Source organism: Hemiscyllium ocellatum, chromosome 15 (genome assembly GCF_020745735.1).
Source record: "Hemiscyllium ocellatum isolate sHemOce1 chromosome 15, sHemOce1.pat.X.cur, whole genome shotgun sequence".
Classification (NCBI taxonomy): Eukaryota; Metazoa; Chordata; class Chondrichthyes; order Orectolobiformes; family Hemiscylliidae; genus Hemiscyllium; species Hemiscyllium ocellatum.
Genome location: NC_083415.1, coordinates 9,861,233 through 9,881,658, shown reverse-complemented (window position 1 = coordinate 9,881,658; position 20,426 = coordinate 9,861,233). Strand labels below are relative to the sequence as shown.

Below are 20,426 nucleotides of genomic sequence, written 5' to 3'. Positions count from 1 at the left end.
TTTGACAAGGAGGTTGAGTGAAATGATTTTGCCACAGTTGAAGAGGGTGAAGACATGACTGCCCAGCTGGTTCAGTGCGCTACGTGCTTGATGTGGGAGGTCAACGACTCTGGTGTGCACGTTCAGCTATTGACCGAGCATATTGCAGCGCTGATGAAAGAATTCGAGGACCTTAGGCTCATCCGAGAGAACGAGATCTTTCTGGACAAGACCTTTAGCGAGGTTATTACACCAATCATGCCAGAAGAGAGCAGAAGAGAGCAGACGATGAGGAAGGCAGAGAGGACACAGGTGCAAGAGACCCCGGGAGAAGTACCTGTCAGGAACAAGTTGAAGCTTTTGGAAACAGTAGAGCCCGATGACACTGCCAGTTCGCAAGGCGGCCAGGTCTGTCAATCAAAAGTTGGCGCAGAGGCAGAGCGGAAGAGTCAGACGTCGCACAGAGCCATGGTAATAGGGGACTCCATTGTGAGAGGAACTGACCGGGGTTTTTGTGGCAGCAGACAGGATTTAAGGATGGTGTGTTGCCTTCCTGGTACCAGGGTGAAAGACATTGTGGATAGAGTGCGGGAAATCCTCAAGGACGAGGGTAAAGAGCCAGAGGTGGTGGAACATGTTGGCACAAATGCTGTCGGGAAGAAGAGGAGGAACATACTACAGCGGGACTTTGGAGAACTAGGAAGAAGGCTGAAAAGCAGGACGTCCAAGGTGGTTATCTCCGGTTTGCTTCCAGTTCCTCGGGCTGGTGTGGCCAGAAACAGGGAGATAATGGACTTGAATGTGTGATTGGGGAACCCGTGCAGGAAGCAAGGATTTAAGTTCTTGGATCACTGGGGTATATTTTGTGGTAAGCATAAATTCTACAAGAGAGACGGTTTGCACCTTAAAAGGTTAGGGACCAGCATTCTGGCAGGCAGGTTTTCTACTGCAACACCGCTACATTTAAACTAAGTAGCGGGCGGGAGGGGACAAGCTGGATGTTTAAAAAGGAAATTGAAGGGAAAGTTAGAACAAGAGAAGTCAAGAAAGACAACTGTATCAATGAGGCAGAAAACTCAGAAAGGGATCATGCTGTAAGATGGAGTGAAATAGGGGTTGATGGGAAGGGTGAGAGAGGTAACAAATTAAAAATACTATACATGAATGCACGAAGCATTAGAAATAAGATGGATGAACTTGAGGCTCTTTTGGAAACTGGCAGATACGATATTGTGGGGATAACTGAGACGTGGTTCAAGTGGACAGGGCCTGGGAAATGAATATTCAAGGCTACACATGCTATCATAAGGACAGACTGACGGGCAGAGGGGGTGGGGTGGCCTTGTTGGTAAGGGAGGATATTCAGTCCCTTGCGTGGGGGGACCTAGAGTCAGGGGATGTAGAGTCAGTGTGGATAGAGCTGCGAAATACTAAGGGTAAAAAGACCCTCTTGGGAGTCATCTACAGGCCCCCAAACAGTAGTCTGGATGTCGGATGTAAGATGAATCAAGAGCTGAAATTGGCCTGTGGTAAAGATGTTACTACAGATGTTATGGAGGATTTTAACTTGCAGGTAGACTAGGAGAATCAGGATGGTATTGGACCTCAAGAAAGAGACTTTGTGGAGTGCCTCAGAGATGGATTCTTAGAGCAGCTGGTGCTGGAGCCGACCAGGGAGAAGGCAATTCTGGATCTAGTATTGTGTAATGAACCAGAATTGGTCAGAGACCTCGAAGTGAAGGAGCCATTGGGAAATAGTGACCATAAAACATTAAGCTTCAATCTGCAATTTGAGGGGGAGAAGGTACAGTCAGAAGTGACAGTACTTCTGTTGAATAAAGGGAACTATGGAGCTATGAGGGAGGAGCTGGCCAAAGTTCAATGGTGCAATACCTTAGTAGGGATGACTGTGGAGAAACAATGGCGGATATTTCTGTGTATAATGCAGAAGATGCAAGATCAGTTCATTCCTAAAAGGAAGAAAGATCCCAGGAGGAGGCATGGGCGGCCGTGGCTGACGAGGGAAGTTAAGAAACATATAAAGTTAAAAGAGAAAAAGTATAACATAGCAAAGATAAGTGGGAAAAATGAGGACTGGGAAGCTTTTAAAGAGCAACAGAGGATTACTAAGAAGGAAATATGCAAAGGAAAAATGAGGTACGAAGGTAAACTGGCCAAAAATATAAAGGAGGATAGTAAAAGCTTTTTTAAGTATGTGCAAGGCAAAAAAATGGTTAGGACTAAAATTGGGCCCTTGAAGACAGAAACAGGGGAATATATTACGGGGAACAAAGAAACGGCAGAAGAATTAAATGGGTACTTCAGATCTGTGTTCACTGGGGAAGACACAAGCAATCTCCCTGAGGTAACAGTGGCTGAAGGACCTGTACTTAAGGGAATCTATATGTGCCAGGATTTGGTGTTGGAGAGACTGTTAGGTCTGAAGGTTGATAAGTCTCTGGGGCCTGATGGTGTATATCCAGGGTACTGAAGGAGATGGCTCGGGAAATCGTGGATGCGTTGGTGATTATTTTCCAGAGTTCGATAGATTTGGGGTTGGTTCCTGATGATTGGAGGGTGGCTAATGTTATACCACTTTTTAAGAAAGGTGGGAGAGAGAAAACAGGAAATTATAGACCAGTTAGTCTGACCTCAGTGGTGGAAAAGATGCTGGAGTCTATTATAAAGGATGACATCACGGCACATCTGGATAGTAGTAACAGGATAGGTCAGAGTCAGCATGGATTTATGAAGGAGAAATCATGCTTGACTAATCTTCTGGAATTTTTTTAAGGATGTAACTCCGAAGATGGACGAGGGAGATCCAGTAGATGTAGTGTACCTGGACTTTCAGAAAGCTTTTGATAAAGTCCCACACAGGAGGCTAGTGAGTAAAATTAGGGCGCATGGTATTGGTGGCAAAATACTAGATTGGATTGAAAATTGGTTGGCTGATAGGAAACAAAGGGTAGTGATAAACGGCTCCATTTCGGAATGGCAGGCAGTGACCAGTGGGGCACCGCAGGGATCCGTGCTGGGACCGCAGCTTTTTACAGTATATGTTAATGATATAGAAGATGCTATCAGCAATAACATTAGCAAATTTGCTGATGATACAAAGCTGGGTGGCAGGGTGAAATGTGATGAGGATGTTAGGAGATTACAGGGTGACCTGGACAAGTTAGGTGAGTGGGCAGATGCATGGCAGATGCAGTTTAATGTGGATAAATGTATGGTTATCCACTTTGGTGGCAAGAACAGGAAGGCAGATTACTACCTCAATGGAATCAATTCAACTGTACTTGAAATTAACCCCTTGTGCCCTGGGAAATCATTCTGCTGAATGTGCACAGCATCTGTTGCAGGATTAATTACATTCAGGCAGCGAACACAACATTGCAGATAGGGTCCAGCCAAAGCTCTGTTTCCTCCTCCTCCTATCCCTTGTATGAAAATAAAGGCCAACATTCCATTACTTTTATTACATTCTTTAGACTCCTGTACACTAGCTTTGTGTTGTTGCTCTCCTGATTCTAGTAAATGTTCATATCTAGGTCAGATGTGTCGTATTTGCATTTATAAACTCCTACAAAGACGTTGATTTTTATTTCTGCACAGCTCTGCAACCTCTCACCTATCTCATTTCATAAGATTATTGCTGCACAAAATCAAAGGAAAACCTTTCATTGTACCATATGGAGGTTGTCCATAACCACATTCTGCCAGTACCGCACCAATTTAATCTTACAACAGAATATGACCTCAATGTTCTCCTGTGTTTCTTTTGTCTCTTTCCTATACCCTAACAAGATACTCAAGTCAAACTCCAGTCGTTTGCACTTTTAATTTGGGAGTGGTTCATTAGGTCCCTGCTGCTTTCAAACCTACCTGTTTAGATACACTTGTATGTTCCTGAAAACAAATGGATGGACTTGGAGGGAATCTCCAAATGCTCCAACTCAGAGTCTCTACAGAATGAAATAGCAACCATCATGTGGTATCGATTCCCAAAACATATAACTTAAATGCAAAATCCCACTTGTATGGTTAATTTGATATACACTTGCTGCCTTTTCTATGTCAATTTTATAACTTCAGTACAGTATTCATCCCCTATATGTCCTTGGGCCTAGTCATAGTCTGTTGGTGGCACTCTTGCCTCCGATGGAAGCTTGTGGGTTCAAGTCTCACTTGAGATTTGAGAACAATATTGGGTCTGATACACCAGTCCAGTACTGGGGGAGAACTGCACTCTCAGAAGGTGCTGTTTTTTGAATGAGATTTTAAAAAGAGGCCTCTTCAATCTTTTTTATGCCTGTACTGGCTATACTTGATAAGTCCCCATTAGATACAATAGATAATAGGTGCAGGAGTAGGCTATTCAGCCCTTCGAGCCAGCACCACCATTCATTATGATCATGGCTGATCATCCTCAATCAGTATCCTGTTCCTTCCCTATCCCCATAACCCTTGATTCCACTACCCTTGAGCGCTCTATTCAACTCTTTCTTAAATGAATCCAGAGACTGGGCCTCCACTGCCCTCTGGGGCAGAGCATTCCATACACCCACCACTCTCTGGGTGAAGAAGTTTCTCACAACTCTGTTCTAAGTGGCCTACCCCTTATTTTTAAACTGTGTCCTCACCCATCAGCGGAAACATGCTTCCTGCCTCCAGAGTGTCCAATCCTTTAATAATCTTCTACGTCTCAATCAGATCGCCTCTCAGCCTTCTAAACTCAAGAGTATACAAGCCCAGTCACTCCAATCTTTCAGTGTAAGATAGTCCCGCCATTCCGGGAATTGACCTCGTGAACCTATGCTGTACTCCCTCAATAGCCAGAATATCTTTCCTCAAATTTGGAGACCAAAACTGCGCACAATATTCTAGGTGCGGTCTCACCAGGGCCCTGTACAGCTGCAGAAGGACCTCTTTGCTTCAATACTGAATTCCTCTTGTTATGAAGGCCAGCATGCTATTAGCTTTCTTCACTGCCTGCTGTACCTGCATGCTTGCTTTCATTGACTGATGTACAAGAACACTTAGATCTTGTTGTACTGCCCCTTTACCTAACTTGACTCCATTTAGATAGTAATCTGCCTTCCTGTTCTTGCCACCAAAGTGGATAACCACACATTTATCCACATCAAACTGCATTTGCTATGCATCCGTCCACTCACCTAGCCTGTCCAGGTCATTCTGTATTCTCCTAACATCCTCCTCACATTTCACCCTGCCACCCAGCTTTGTATCATCAGCAAATTTGCTAATATTACTTTTAATACCTTCACCTATATCATTAATGAACATTGTAAAAAGTTGTGATCCCAGCACTGATCCCTGCAGCACACCAGTGGTCACCACCTGCCATTTTAAAAGGGAGCCGTTTATCATGACTCTTTGTTTCCTGTCAGCCAACCAAATTTCAATCCATGTCAGTATTTTGCCCCTCATACCATGTGCCCTAATTTTGCTCACTAACCTCCTATGTGGGACTTTATCAAAGGCTTTCTGAAAGTCCAGGTATACTACATCCACTGGATCTCCCTTGTCCATCTTCAGCGTTACATCCTCAAAAAATTCCATCAGAAAGCATGATTTTACAGAATGAATTGTAGAACTCTGAAACTTTATCTCCTTAAAAAGACGGTAAGTACAGAACCAATATAATTTTTAACACTGAGGTCAGTGTGTAGGGATAGTTGGCAAAGAAGCAAGAATGATCACGTTGATGGGATTGTACTATAGGCTCCCCCAACAGTCAGAGGGAATAGCGAGTTTTGAGATGATTTGAGAAGAATTCCTAGAAGCATGGCATTCCAACCAGAACTCTATCAACAAACACATTGAGTTAGACCCCATCTACCACCCCCTGAGAAAAAGAACAGGAAGTGACTTCACCACAGGAAATAACATCACCAAAGGAAATGACATCACCAACCCAAAGATATGTAGAAAGCAGGAAGTTTCAGCATTGCTTTGCATGAGGTCCACTGAAGATGTTACCTAGTAAGGTAATGAAACATCTGGAAATGAGCCTTTCAGCTCAGCAAACAAACCTACATCGAAAAGTCAAAGAGAAATTGAGGAGTAAATATGTAGAAAGATCTCAGATATATATAATAATAGGCTTGTAATAGTAGGGGATTTTAATTTTCCAAACATTGACTGGGAGTGCCATAGGGTTAAAGGCTTGGATGGTGAGGAATTTGTTAAATGTGTTCAAGAGAATTTTCTTTATCAATATGTAAATGTACCTAGTAGAGAAGGAGCAAAACATCTCTTGGAAAATAAGGCAGAGCAAATGATTGAAGTGTTAGCAGGGGAATACTTTGGGACTAGTGATCATAAAAGAGTTATGGAAAATGATAAGCCTTCCATAAAAGTTAAAGTTCTTACATGAAGTAAGGCAAATTTTGATGGTATGAGAGAAGAACTTTACAAAATTGATTGGAGTAGACTGCTCGCAGGTAAAAGGGATGAATGACCAGTGGAAGGCTTTCAACAGTGATAATGAGATATTATATTCCTGTTAGAGTTAAGGGTAAGGCTGGTAAGAGTAGGGAACATTGGATGAATAAAGATGAATAACAAAAAATCATGTATTAGATACAGATTACTGTGATCAAATGAATCTCTTGAAGAGTAGAAAGGGTGTGGGGACATTCTTAAGAGGGAAATCAGGAGGGCAAAGAGGGGATATGAGATAGCCTTGGCAGATAAAGTTAAGGATAGTCTAAAAGAAATTCTACAAGTACATTAAGAGCAAAATAGCAACTAGAGAGAGAGTCAGTCCCTTTAAAGATCAGTGAGGTTGTCTATATGTTAACCTCAGGTAATTGGAGAGATCCTAAATGAATATTTCATGTCAGTTTTTACTGTGGAGAAAGAAATAGAGGCAAGAGAACTCAGGGAAATAAATACTGATGTTTCAAAAACAGTTCATATTACAGAAGAGGAAGTGCTCGAGGTCTTAGAAAACAGAGATGGATCAAAATTGTCCCAAGACATTCTGGGAAATAGGAAAAAAACCGCAGGGCACGTAAGCAGAAAAATTTGTATTATCTTTAACCATGGGTGAGGTACCGGAGAGCTAGAGGGTGGCTCATGTTGAGTCTTTTATTTTTAAGAAAGGTTGCAGGGAAAAGTCTGGGAACTATAGACCTGTGAGCCTGAAATTGGTGGTAGGTAAGTTGTTAGAGGTGATTTTGAAAGATAGGATTTACATGCATTTGGAGGGGCAAAAACTGATTAGGGATAGTGAGCATGGTTTTGTGAAAAGGAAATCATGTCTCTCGAAAAAGTTGATCTGCTTAGAGAAAAATAACCCCAGTCTGTGCAATCTGTCTTCATAACAAACTCTCCAGCCTGACAACATCTTGGTAAGTCTCCTCTACACCCTCTCCAGTGAAATTTCATCCGTCCTATAATGTGGATTCCAGAATTGCACAATACTCTAGCTGTGGCATAAACAACATTATATACAGTTCTGGCATAACTTCCCTGCTCTTAAAGACTTTGCCTCAGCTCATAAAGGCCAGTATTCCTATGTCTTCTTAATCAGGGATGAGTGTACACGCATATCAAGGTCCCTCTGATTCTTGATGCTTATCAGAACCTACTGTTCATCGTGTATTCCCTTGCCCTCTTTGTCCCATCCAAGTGCATTATTTCACACTTATCTTGATGAATTCCATTTGTCACTGATTAGTCTGTCTATATTCTGCAGTAAATCAGGTGCTATCCTTCTCATTTACCATCCACCAATTTTCATATCTTCTGCAAATTTACTGATTAACCCTCCTACTTACTTTTTTCCTGCAGTGATTCAAAGGCCACCTCACCCTGTGGATTCTCATCCAGATCACCATAGTGCAACACCTTGTGATTGAGAGACAGTCGGCAATACCAGAATTTATCTGGGAAAAGAACAGAGGAAAGAAAAGCTGAGGTGAAAGTACAGCACTAACCAGTAACTAAACGCATGAGTATTGCACTAACAGTAATCACACACATATGACAAACATTCGTACATAATTCCCTCCTTGACAAACAAAGGTGTACTATACAGTAACAATGTACATAGAACAATACCAACTATTATGCAGTGCATATTTGGTTGTATTATGTAGATTACCTCATATCACAAACTGAACATGATACAAAATAAATTCAGTAATTGTAGCCAGAATCTTATAGAGGCCTGGACAGCATGGACTTCAGCAAGAATTCTGTGCGAATCATGTGAAACATCCAGCAAGTTATCAAGGACAACTGGCTGCATTTTCCAGGCTTTAAGAGGAGATTCTCTCTCGGCAGCAGCATCATGCCTATAAAGGGGAGAGTAATTCCTTGTTTACAGTCTTATTTACACAGAATCTCACCTCATCAACATGAAGCTTCCCATCCCATCACAAGGAAACTAGATGTCAACAATCACTGACAATAAGTCAGAGTGGGTACTTGCCAACACTAGCTTGCCACTTGTTCCTGCAGACCACCATCTTGGACATTAGGTAACAACACCTCAGGGTACACTCCAGGGGTATCAGTTGCACATATCTATCATCTGCCATTGTTGGCATCTGACACCTCCCAGCCATACAGAACCTTTGTGGCATATCTCCAATCCACTTACAGGATATGTGTCTACTTTAAAACCGCACTTTGGGGTGCACCAGAACTAGCATTTAAATGGGAGACTGATAAGAAGGTAAAAGCACATAGGATCCAGGGTAACTTGGCTTTGAGGCAGGTGCTGCAAGGTTGTTCGTGTGACTGGAGGCTGCTGTCCAGTGTTGCATCATAGGGAACAATACTAAGTCCCTTATTGTTTGCGATATGTATGAAAAATATAGAAGAGAACGTTGGGGGACGGGGAGGGGGAGGTAGGGCAGGCAAGCGATGATAAGCACATTTACGGATGACACGAGGATTGGCAGGGTGGTTTATGCTGAGGATGGAGGCCTTAGGTTACATGGAGGTATGGATGGATTGGTCAGATGGGCAGATCAGTGGTAGATGGAATTTAACCATACAACATGACTTCAGAAGAAGTAACAAGACACAAGAGTATGCAATTATTGGCAGGGCATTAGGAACTCGAGAGGAACAGAAGGAACTTGGATGCCTGTCTATAACTCCTTGAAGGTGGCAGGGCAGGTTAAAAAGGTCATTAATAAGGCACATGGGACATTTAGCATGTCATGGCACAGATTTTAAGAGTAGGGAGGTTAAGTTGGAACCATGCCAAAGAAAAACCTTTGCTTAGGCCAGAGCTGGAGTACTGTGTGCAGTTCTGGTCACCACTGGAGAAAAGATGTGATTGCATTGGAGGGGTTGCAAAGGAGATCCACTAAAGTGTTCCTTGGGATGGAGCAGTTTATCTATGAAGAGAAGCTGGACAAGCTTAGGTTGTTTGCTTTAGAGCATAGAGGGCTGAGAGGGAATCTGTTCAGGTATATAAGATTATGAGGGACATGGACTGAGTGGATAGGAAGCAGCTGTTTCTTAGTCAATAAGGATCAAGAACAGGGGCATAACTTTAAGGGTGAAATTTGGGAGGTTTAAAGGACTTTAAAAATGTTTTCACCCAGAAGGTGATGAGAATCTGGAATACACTGCCTGGCAAGGTTGTTGAGGCAGGAAACCTCACAACTATTAAAAAAAACACCAGGGTGAGCACTTGAAAATGATGGAAAGTGGGCTTGCTGCAACTTCAGAATACTTTAGTTGGAGTCGACTCAATGGGTCGAAAGGCCTCTTCTACACTGTGCTTCTGTAAATACATGTTGCTTACAGCGAGAAGCAGCCAGCTCACAGCCTGTACCAGGCTGCATCTCAGCTCATTTGCTGTCTTAGCACTCACTCATTTAGTAGCTCCGTGCACTCCTGCCTTGCTCAGCTTGTGGTACCTTTTAGCGCATTGGCACCTCAGCCAGAGCCTGAACACTCAGTAGTGCCAAAGCAGATTTGCCAGTTTAGCGCAGCCGCAGAGCCAGCTGCTTGTCAGTACTGATCAGTCCAAGGACTGGGTACCTTGCTGTATGGCACAGTGCTACATCAATCTCATGTCTACACCCGCTTGAGCCAAGCAGTCCTGTGTGAAAGTACGTAGGCGGTGGGACTCCATCCAGGTGGAGGAAGTGGGGGGTGGGATAGGTGTGTTGGTGGTGGAAATCTACTGTCACTCAAGAGTGCAGTCCGCTAATTGACTGTGGACAAGACCCTGGCCTCTCATTGACTCAAGGTCATCACAGTCAGGGAATATATTTGAACACAATCCAGGGAGGGGACTACAGTCAATCCTGTGGGGTCACATTGGGAATCATGGACTGTCAGTGTCAGGTCAAGGTTGAGGGGTCAGGTGGGGGGGGGGGTGGTGCCAAGGGCCAACATTAAAGGCAGAGGTCTATGTGCTGGGTATCCACGAGGGGAAAACCCAGTGAAACAGGCTGTCTATGTACAGCAATGTGAAAGGGTTTGGTGAAACTCTAGAGAGACACTCAGCAGCCAGGCCACACCCAGTATTGGTGATGTCACTGTAAGCTGCAAGGTCAGCAGTCAGGGGTCTGCTTAATCCTGGGTTGTTGGACAAAGTCAGTCAGGTGCTGTAGAGCAGTCAGCCCTAGGGACTCATACTTAAAGTGGTAGAGAGGGGGAAAAGGGGTGCTGTGTGGCAAGGGGATTGGTAAACTGAGAGGGGGTGGGGAATGCCCAGAAGCATGTGTTGAGGTGGGGACAAGGACAATAATGGGAAAGTTAAAGTATAAAAGGGGTCAACTGTACAAATGGGAGTGCATGGAAGGCTACAGTAAGAGGGAGCTATTAGCAGTGATCACTAGTGACAGCACGGCGACAGCCTTGGGTGGAGTTTGCACATTCTCCCTGTATCTGTGTGGGTTTTCTCCGGGTGCTCGGGTTTCCTCCCACAATCCAAAAGATGTGCAGGTCAGGTGAATTGGCCATGCTAAATTTCCCATAGTGTTCAGGGATGTGTAGGTTAGGTGAATTAGTCAGGGTAAAAATAGGGGAGGGGAATATGTCTGTTTGGAGGGTCAGTGTGGACTTGTTGGACCAAAGGACCTGTTTCCACACTGTAGGGACTCTATGATTGACCATAGCCTCAATGGGGGGACTGTATAGTTTGGGGTATAACACTAACTATATTTAAACAGAATTCAAGGCCACACTTCTGCATCAGAGCTGTATTTTAGCCAGCCACATTCCCATAAAAACACTCACACCACTGATTGCTAACTCCCCATATCTAAACAAACATTCAAACCCAATTAACTCCTAATTAATATATCCATTACGTCTTCACTCAGTCAGTTGGGTCTCAGGCCTCCCTGCCGATCATGTTCGATGATAATGCTGGGGCCTGAGAAGCAGGGCAAGAAGCTCTGCGTTCACATGAAGGGGAGGAATAAAAGCAATGGGCATGGGCTGTCATGAGTGGAGGAAAATGAAAGGATACGCAGTGACTCTGGGGGGCACCTGGCAACAAGGCCTGTGTGAAGGATATCCACCTTGAGCTGCACTCCTTGCTACTACCTGCCATTTTGTAGAAGTGACCTGCAACTATAGAATGCCCAGGATAACATCCAGGGTGGACAGATTCAGTGTCAGTTGGATGGCTCCATTGCTGCTGGACAGGAGGACAGTGAAGGCACAAAAGCATTAATCATGTACTTCTAGGAGCTTCTCATTGCCTTAGCTCACATCTGGAGAAATGGTAACGCACTCCCTCCTCCAGATGCTAGCTGGAACCTGGTAGAAAAAAGGAAATCAAAACAGACACCACACAGTGGCAGAGTCAGGCAGGGGATTTAAGACACAGAGGGAGCGGCAAGAAAAAGTGGGAAAAATAGAAGAAAGAAAGAAAGAAAAAAAGAGGGATCAGAAAGAGGCTGCCAGGAAGTGGCAGATCTAAGGAAACGTTCTTCAAAGTGCAAGGCCAAGTTCTCTGAATGAAGATTGCCCAGGGAGAAATACACAGAAGGTCAGGGTACCATACCACAATAATCAACCAATAACCGATTCACAAATTAGGCGTTAACCCCAGAATGCAGTATGCTAACCAACCGCAGATAAACAAACACACTCGTACCTTGGCGCCTGCGGTTGCTGATTTTGCGGAAGCTAGTGCCTTCACACAGTCTGTTCAGACGCTGCTGTTTAATGAGCTCCATCACCTCAGGCTGGATCTTTTCTCGCAGCTCACTGGAACAGGGAAGTTCAGATTAGGGCACAACTCACAGATGTCATCACTGCAACACCCAGAGGAAAAGTCTTGCTCCATTGCATGTTGGAAAAAATATACATCAAGTAACAAAATAGTTTTACAAATATCTATACTCAGAAGTACGGGACTGATTGAAAGATGTTCGCTGGAGAAGGACCCAATAAAGTTAACGTTAAAAAGAGCTTCTTTCATTAATTCCATTAGAAACAATGAAGATATGACACTGAGAACCAACCTCAAACAAAGAGACCAATGGTTCCTAACTTCCCTCAAACTTGTGTGGCTCATTGCACCTTGCAGCCAATTTAAGATTGCTGCAGATATCATCATAGAAAAGGTCCTGTGGTCCGCTGGTATGTCCCTGCTTTAGGATCAGAAGATCTGGGTTCAAAGTCCTACCAGTACAGGAGGTCTATCACAACCAGTCTGAGCTGGTTGATTGAAATACCTATGCCCAGCCTGTTTGTGGCCAGCCATAGTACATTCTAAACTATGGCATCGCTGTGCATTCATGCCGTTTAGAGGAACATTGAACCCAACCCTGAAAAATGCATCATGTGTCAGAGGCACTGTTGCATAACATGAAATCCAAAAGAGTAGCAGTTCTACAAAACCTTTTTCAAAAATATTTGAGTACACTTTACTGTGCAGTGTCTGTTAACTGGACAGACAGCAGCCATATTGCATACACAAGTATTCCATAAGCATCACCAAAGAACTCTCTGGCTACACCACCTCTCCCTTGTAATAAAATTAATGCAGGAAACTTTCCTCGACAAAAAGATAATGGTCAGCACCCAAGGAGAGGACGGGCCCTGTTGGATGGTTCCTTGTGCAGACTGTCAAAATCATTTGGCAGAATGTTTTATTCTTTTCTGTAAGTTCTGGCAAAGACACAGCACGGTTGGTGGTGAGAAGGGATTTCCTAGTCAGATCCTTTCGACATGCCCAGTTTGAACTGCCTCTACACACTATCCTCCAGGTGACGGTTGTGAGGAAGAGGCTGTTGACAACCTCTTTGTAAAGAAGGTGTAGAGCAAGTGGTTTTATTCGAGAATGATCCTGTGCCAAGGGAGTCTGTGCTCTAAGGGCTGTTCCCTGGTCTGCACATCGAGACAAACATCAACTGCTATCAACTTTGTGAATGATACTCTCTCATTTGTCTGAATCTTGCTGGTCTTCCAGCGCAAGAAGTTACCTTTGACCAGATGTTGCAAACTGGCACATACCAAGCTCCAGGACTATTTGCTGAGGGAGGCACAATGGCGATAATGGGGGATGACAATAGATGATATCCTCCTGCCAGCATTCTGACAGAGAATGGAAACAATGCAGAATCCCTCAGGTAATAGCTTTGTCCTGGGATTTATACTTTCAATATCCTGTCAAACCACAACTGTACTCAGACACCACAGAGTGTCACTTGTAAATTTACCCATCTTGACAGTCCAAATAGGACATTACTGGAAGTACTATACAATTCAAGTCTTTAACCAGGTAGCATGTTTAAAAGTATATTTTTAGAAAATGGAAGTCAGCCTTGTTTGAGTGATGGAATTTGGGAGTGGGTTGGGGATGGCAGTTTTCCAATTCAAGAAGCAAGGTGGCTGTGAAATGAACCAAATTGATACCAGGGCTGCTTAGTGCTCAGGAGGCCTGGGCTTCATTGGGGGAAGCAAAGGAAAGTAGGGGATAAAAACTGTCCTCTACCACTTACACCATCTGAACCGAATGTGGGGGAAGACCAAGGAAAGCAGAGTCACTTACACAATCGGCGGTGACTGGAAGTCATCCTGGCTCATCCTTTCAGACTGTCGGAGTCTCAGGATTTCGGAGTAACTCAGGCCACGGGCTTTACTCTTGAACTGATCCAGAGAGTTTGGCTTCGTGCTCAGGGACCTTGTTATTTGTTCACGCACCACCTGCATGACCTACAGTGAGACAGGGAGATGAGATCTGCAGTGAAGAAAGATACATAGCCTGGTAACTTTTATAACCTTCTTAGCCATACAATGGTGCAAAGTGACATGTGTTACCTGGACAACCTGCAACAGCAAACAAATAGGAGATAATCCTCCAGTCACTTGCTGTTGCAGCTAATTATTACATAAAGCAGACAGCCACAGAAACAAGTCGTTCAGCACAAGTGTCCATAACAATATTTATACTTCACCCCGGCCACCCTTCATTACTATTTCACCTAAGTCAGTCAGCATATTCTAATATTCCTCTGTCTTAGATTTCTGATCCTGAGATGGGTAGTCAGAGTCGGAAATGTCCCAGTTTGCTGGACTTGGTTCTGAAGAAGGGTTATTGGACCCAAAATTTCAACTCTGCTTTCTTTCCTCAGGTGCTGCCTGACATGCTGAGTTTCTCCAAAGATTTCTGTTTGTGTTTCTCATTTCCGGCATCCACAGTTATTTGTTTTTTGTTTGAGGCCTAGGCAGTTATGGGATAGAGGCAGGCCCACCTGAGGACACAGATTGGAGGTAACCTTGGGGGTTGCTGAGTGCTAAGGAAAACTGGTTAAAAGACACACCTCAGATCTTTGCAACTTTGCTCCAGTTGAGTCCTTACATTGTATTCCCGCTAGGCCTCACCCACTCCATGCCAACGCATGCCCTCCCCTTGCCGACTGCAATGCCAATAATGTCAACTGATCCATCACATTTGGCCTTTACACCCTCCAAGTCAACTCATAGTATCCAACATGGGCAGACCTCAAGGACCATGTTGAGATGAAATAAAGATCTAAACATCTATTACTGCCTCATTAAATTAAAAAAAAGACTCCCATTCATCAAAGTACAACTTTTATATCCCATGTTCTATTTCTTTATAAATACAAATTCCTATTCATTGAACCATGAAAAAGTTAGACCATTATGAGGATGCCATTCAGCCCACCAGCTCTGTGCCAGCTGAATAAACTGGCTTTCGAACATATTGAGGATTTCTCCCACAACCACTGAAACGGTAAGCAAATTCAAGACACTCACCATCCTGTGCATGAATAAGCTTTTCCTCCTGTACCCTCAAATCCTTTCACCAATTACCTTAATTCTGCGCCTGGTGGTTATTTACCTCTCTGCAAGGAGAAACAGGTCCTCGCTGTCCGCTCCTTCCTAGCCCTTCATCCAAATATCTCAACTAAGTCATCCCTTGGCCTTCTCGGTCCTGAAGAAGGGCTCATGCCTGAAACGTCAACTCTCCTGCTCCTTGGATGCTGCCTGACCTGCTGTGCTTTTCCAGTAACACATTTTCAGCCCTTCTCTGTTCTAATGAGAAAGCAACTTTGGTCGACCTGCAATTTTCAAATGCTGGCAGCATTCTTGTACTGTACTGTGTCTGGGGCAATTCTCTCCTACCTGTAATGTGACGATGAGAACTATACACAATATAACTATACACTATATTCCAGCTGGGCCCTAACCAGCACTATATCCTTGATTTTGTCTTCAATACATCACCCCATGGGATGGAAAACATCCGTGTACCTTCTTTATCACCTTACCTACCTGTCCTGCACTCCAAAATCTAACCCCTCTCACAGACCTCCCATTTACTATGTATCCCTGTGCTTCGTTTGCCTCCTCAAATGTATAACCTTGGTCTTCTTCAGATTGAATTCCATTTGCGATTTTTCCACCCATTCAACCCAACCATAACCATCAACACTCCTGATAATTAATGACAGGTTGTGGAAAGCATACAAGCTTCATAAACAGCCCTTCGGGTAATGTAATGTAACTATAAAAGCAGATTTTTTTAAACTTTTGACACAGATAGGCTTTTTACATCTTCAAAGAGCTGGGGATTTAAATAACTTCACAGCTCAACAGTTCTTAAAATATTCTTCATCCTTCAACAGCATGACATTTACTGTAAAAGCAAGTAACTCCCTAACTGTGAGACAACATCTTTGCTACAGAAAAATGGGTATGTTTGCACCCAGCAGAGAATTCAAATGGCCCCACTGAGTCTGATTTTCCCTCACACATTACTGCATCCCTATTTCCTTTCTCCTCCCAGTAGAAATGGAATTTGCAAGAAACAGGGATAAGATGTCTGCACCTGGGTCCCACCTGTCATTTTTAAAAGAGGAAACTCTGAAAATCCTTTAATCTCTTATGTGTCTACTATCTCCCAAAAAGCATTTCAGTTATTTGCCTGAAGTATACCAATGTGGTATACTCCAAACGCTGTGTAAGAAAGATTCTCCTGAATTCCTCATTGGATTCACTAGGATCTTACACTTACATCTTCTAATTTCGGTGTGGAAATATATGTTCCACATGTACCCTGACAAGTCATTTCTACTGGTTACAACCACTACGTACAATGGTGGCACACCAGCAGCCATACTACACCAGCTACTTACCAGGACTAAGGACCCCGTACCCACAGCATGCAGGACCAATGTGGTATACAAAATCCCGTGCAATAACTGCAATAAGCACTACATCAGACAAAGTGGTACAAAACTAGCCATCCGACTTCATGAACACCAAATGACCACTAAACAACATGATCCACTCTCTTTCATCTCCGTACTCACAGACCAAGAGGGCATTCAATTCGATTAAGTCAAAGTTACTATCTTAGGACAGGCCAACCAAAGGCATGTGAGAGAAGGCTGGTTTTCAACCAAAAAGACCATTAACAGACACATAGAGATTGACCCAGTGTACAAACCACTGTAGAGAAGGCCTGGAAGTCACACTCATCTCAATAGACCGGACCCACATAAAAAACCAAGTGGGACAGAACAACAAGGCTTCACAGAAGTCGCACTGATGATGTTACCCAGTATGGTAACAAAACGTCTGCATGATAACCCACAGCTTGGCAAGCTAACCAACTACCTCAGCCACTTCTCAATTGACAATGATCTGTTAGGCAACCCCTCAGCCATCTCTTTCTATAACAAAGTCCAGCATGTTCATTCTTTCTTGATATGCATAACTTTTCAGTTCTGGTTACTTGTAGTGTTTGCACCATTTTGTAGCATTACAAACATGATCGTATACAGTACTTTAATAGACAGAATTTCTTTATACGCATAAGATACAAGTGCTGGCTAAGCTCGCTTCCCTACAAACAAGTTCAAAATACCAGCCCGCATCTGCTAGGGCTCTTTCCTATTAATGTGAACAAAACAGTCTGATGGAAAAGAAACAAGCAGTCCAATTTATACACTATATCACCATGGAAATAGATTAACATCGCTGAATCAGAAACCTGCACTGCACCTCCCTCCCTAACACTGTTGGGAAGCCCCTTCACCACTCCAAAAAAAATGGGACTGTAAAAAGGTTCCATAGAAAGTCAACCAATATCTGTGACAGCAACTTGGAATGGGAAACAAACAGTACCATTGACAGTGATACCCACAACTAGAAAACGCACTTTCAACAAAAATAAGAACTTTGATGTTTGAAAGAAAACAAGAATAATTGTTTTCAATTTCCTCTGTGTTAGACAATGAACATGTACATAGCATAGAAAGCACACCCTTCACCTTATCCAAACTTGGTAAAAGCACTGACATTAGTCAAGCTGCCCCTGAATTTTCCCATTACTCCCTTCAAGTGTACATACAAATTACGTTGCTACTCTCTGCTCTCCAGTGATCAATTATCATTCTTCTCAGTCATCTGATTCCCAGTCACCCGTGCATGTCCATTATTTGGCCTACAATTGTTACTGCTTTCACTAAGTTGTGCTATCATTTTATCTATTCATACTCCCCATTGTCCTCATTCTGCCCATTCAAAATCACCTCCACACACCTCATCTGACTGTTCACAAGTACACCACAAACATTACGATTGTCAACTGATCAATTCCTGATCACAAATCCCATTCTGAGCTAGTTGTACCCTCACACAACCTGTGCATCCTGATTCCCCACATCCCCATGAATCATGGCTTATTCATTCCAAAACCTTTATTGTCCCCAACTGCTCACAATCTTCATCCTTTCTCTTAAGGTACCCAGAATACAGAGTAACCACTGGTACGATTAAAACATACAACAGCTACAGAATCAGAAGAATCGACTCTTAAACAAGCACTATTTCCTCCTCCCTACCTCAGAAATACAATGTGAGTTGAACTCATGAAATGCCTACCCTTTGACAGCATCAGAAACATATCCATGTGGACAATCACAACATAATTTCTCAATGTAGTAGCACTCACCAGGACGAGTAAGCAGGGCTGTTTACAAGCCACCTAGTAACCTCTCACGCTATTACACAAGGTTCAAACACTGTAAAGTGCACAATGATAGTGTGTTACGACTACATAGCAACGGCAACAAAAGGGAATATGCCTGCAATCAGATTTCATGGTGATATTCTGGAAACCTGCCGCAGGGAAACTCTGTCTTTGAAGTGCTGTTGGCAGGGTTTGCTCCATGTGTGGGTGTCTCTCAGCTGTTTCACTCTGTTGTTAAGAGCGTTTTTGTGGCACAGTCAGTGAAGGAAGCAGCCTGTGTCACAGCAGGGCTCCCACTGCTGAATCTCAGAAAACAGACAAAGCAACTCGAGGTACATGCCCTGGTTAGGTGGGAGAGTGTTGCTTGTGCTCTGTGGTAATTGTTATACAGCATTAAAACCGGATGTTGAAAAATATTAGTCTCAAAATCAAGATAATCCATCAAAATCTATCAGACATCTAAAATATAGTCAATTATATCCGAGACCATGCTGACTGCTCTCCAAAATATGAGAACTATTTAAATATTCACAGAATCCTTTTGAAAGCCTTCAATGCGTGTTAGGCTGCCAGCATACCCTTTATTCCTTCTTTGATCTTTAATTCCTTAAAGATTCCAGGAAATATTCTAACTGGCTCAGAAGCGAACACTGAATCTGCCAGGATTTTTTTGCATAATCTATGCTCATGTTTATTGTATGTGTCAGATGAGGTAAATAGGGGAATAGGGCTCTTTTGCCTAGGGGAGTGAGTTCATAATTCAGAGTCATAGAGGTACAGCATGGAAATAGAACCTTCAGTCCAATTTGTCCATGCTGACCAGATATCCTAAATTAAACTATCATAGAATCCCTACAGTGTGAAAACAGGTCATTTGGCCCAGCAAATCTACACTGACCCTCTTAAGAGTAACCCACCCAGACCCAATCCCCTACCCAATACTCTACATTTACCCCTAACTAATGCACCTAATCTACACTTCCTTGAACACTATGGGCAATTTCATATGGCTAATTCACCTTACATCTTTTATAATTGCGGGAGGAAACTGGAGCACCTGGAGGAAACCCACACAAACAAGGGAGAATGTGCAAACTCCACACAGACAGACAGTCACCCAAGGCTTGGGTCCCTGGCACTGAGAGGCAGCAGTGCGAACCATTGAGCCACCGTGCCATTCAAAAATCTAGCCCCATTTACCATCATTTGGCCTATATCCCTCTAAACTCTTCCTATTCATATATCCAGCCAGATGCCCTTTAAATGTTGGAATTGTATCAGCCTCCACCACTTCCTCTGGCAACTCATCCCAAACATGCACCAACCTCCAAGTGAAGAAGTTGCCCCCCAGGTTCCTTTTAAGTCTTTTTCCTCTCACCTGAAACCTATGCTCTCTAGTATTTGACTCCCCTACCCTGGGCAAAAGACACTGACTATTCAGAGCTGAAAATGTGTTGCTGGAAAAGCACAGCAGGCCAGGCAGCATCCAAGGAGCAGGAGAATAGACATTTCGGGCATGAGCCCCTCTTCAGGGCTATTCACCCTATCAATACCACTCATGATTTTATAAACCATTATAACGTCACCCCTCAGCCTCCAACACTCCAGGGAAAATAGCCCCAGCTTATTCAGCCTCTCCTTATAGTTTAAACCCTCCAACCCTGGCAACATCCTTCTAGGAGGCATACTTTTAAGGTGAAAGGAGAAAGGGACCTGAGGGTAGTTAGTATGCGGAATGAACTGTCAGAGGGAGTAGTAGATGTAGGTACAGTTATAACATTTAAAAGACATTTGGACATGTAAATGAACAGGAAAGATTTAGAGGGATTTGGGCCAAATGCAGGCAAATGAGACTAGTTTAGTTTGGGAAACTTGGATGAGTTGGACTGAAGTGTGCATTCTGTATGACTCTATGTCTCAAAGACACATGAGGATTGTAATCTTATAATACTGTCACTTTTGTGAAAACAGATGGGGA

At 43.4% G+C, this 20,426-nt stretch overlaps 1 protein-coding gene across 2 annotated transcripts in view; it reads right to left on the bottom strand.

Annotated features, from left to right (window-relative positions):
* LOC132822882 (engulfment and cell motility protein 2) overlaps positions 1-20,426 on the bottom strand; it is a 193,511-nt gene that overhangs the window by 17,535 nt on the left and 155,550 nt on the right. Inside the window, exons 16-18 of one of the 2 annotated variants that reach the window (XM_060836266.1) lie at positions 13,994-14,157; positions 12,092-12,204; positions 7,791-7,898 (exon numbers count right to left, since the gene is read on the bottom strand). In XM_060836266.1, coding sequence (XP_060692249.1) covers positions 7,791-7,898; positions 12,092-12,204; positions 13,994-14,157 — 385 coding nt within the window. Of the gene's footprint in view, positions 1-7,790; positions 7,899-12,091; positions 12,205-13,993; positions 14,183-20,426 lie in introns of both variants that reach the window. The other variant, XM_060836267.1, reaches the window with a different exon arrangement.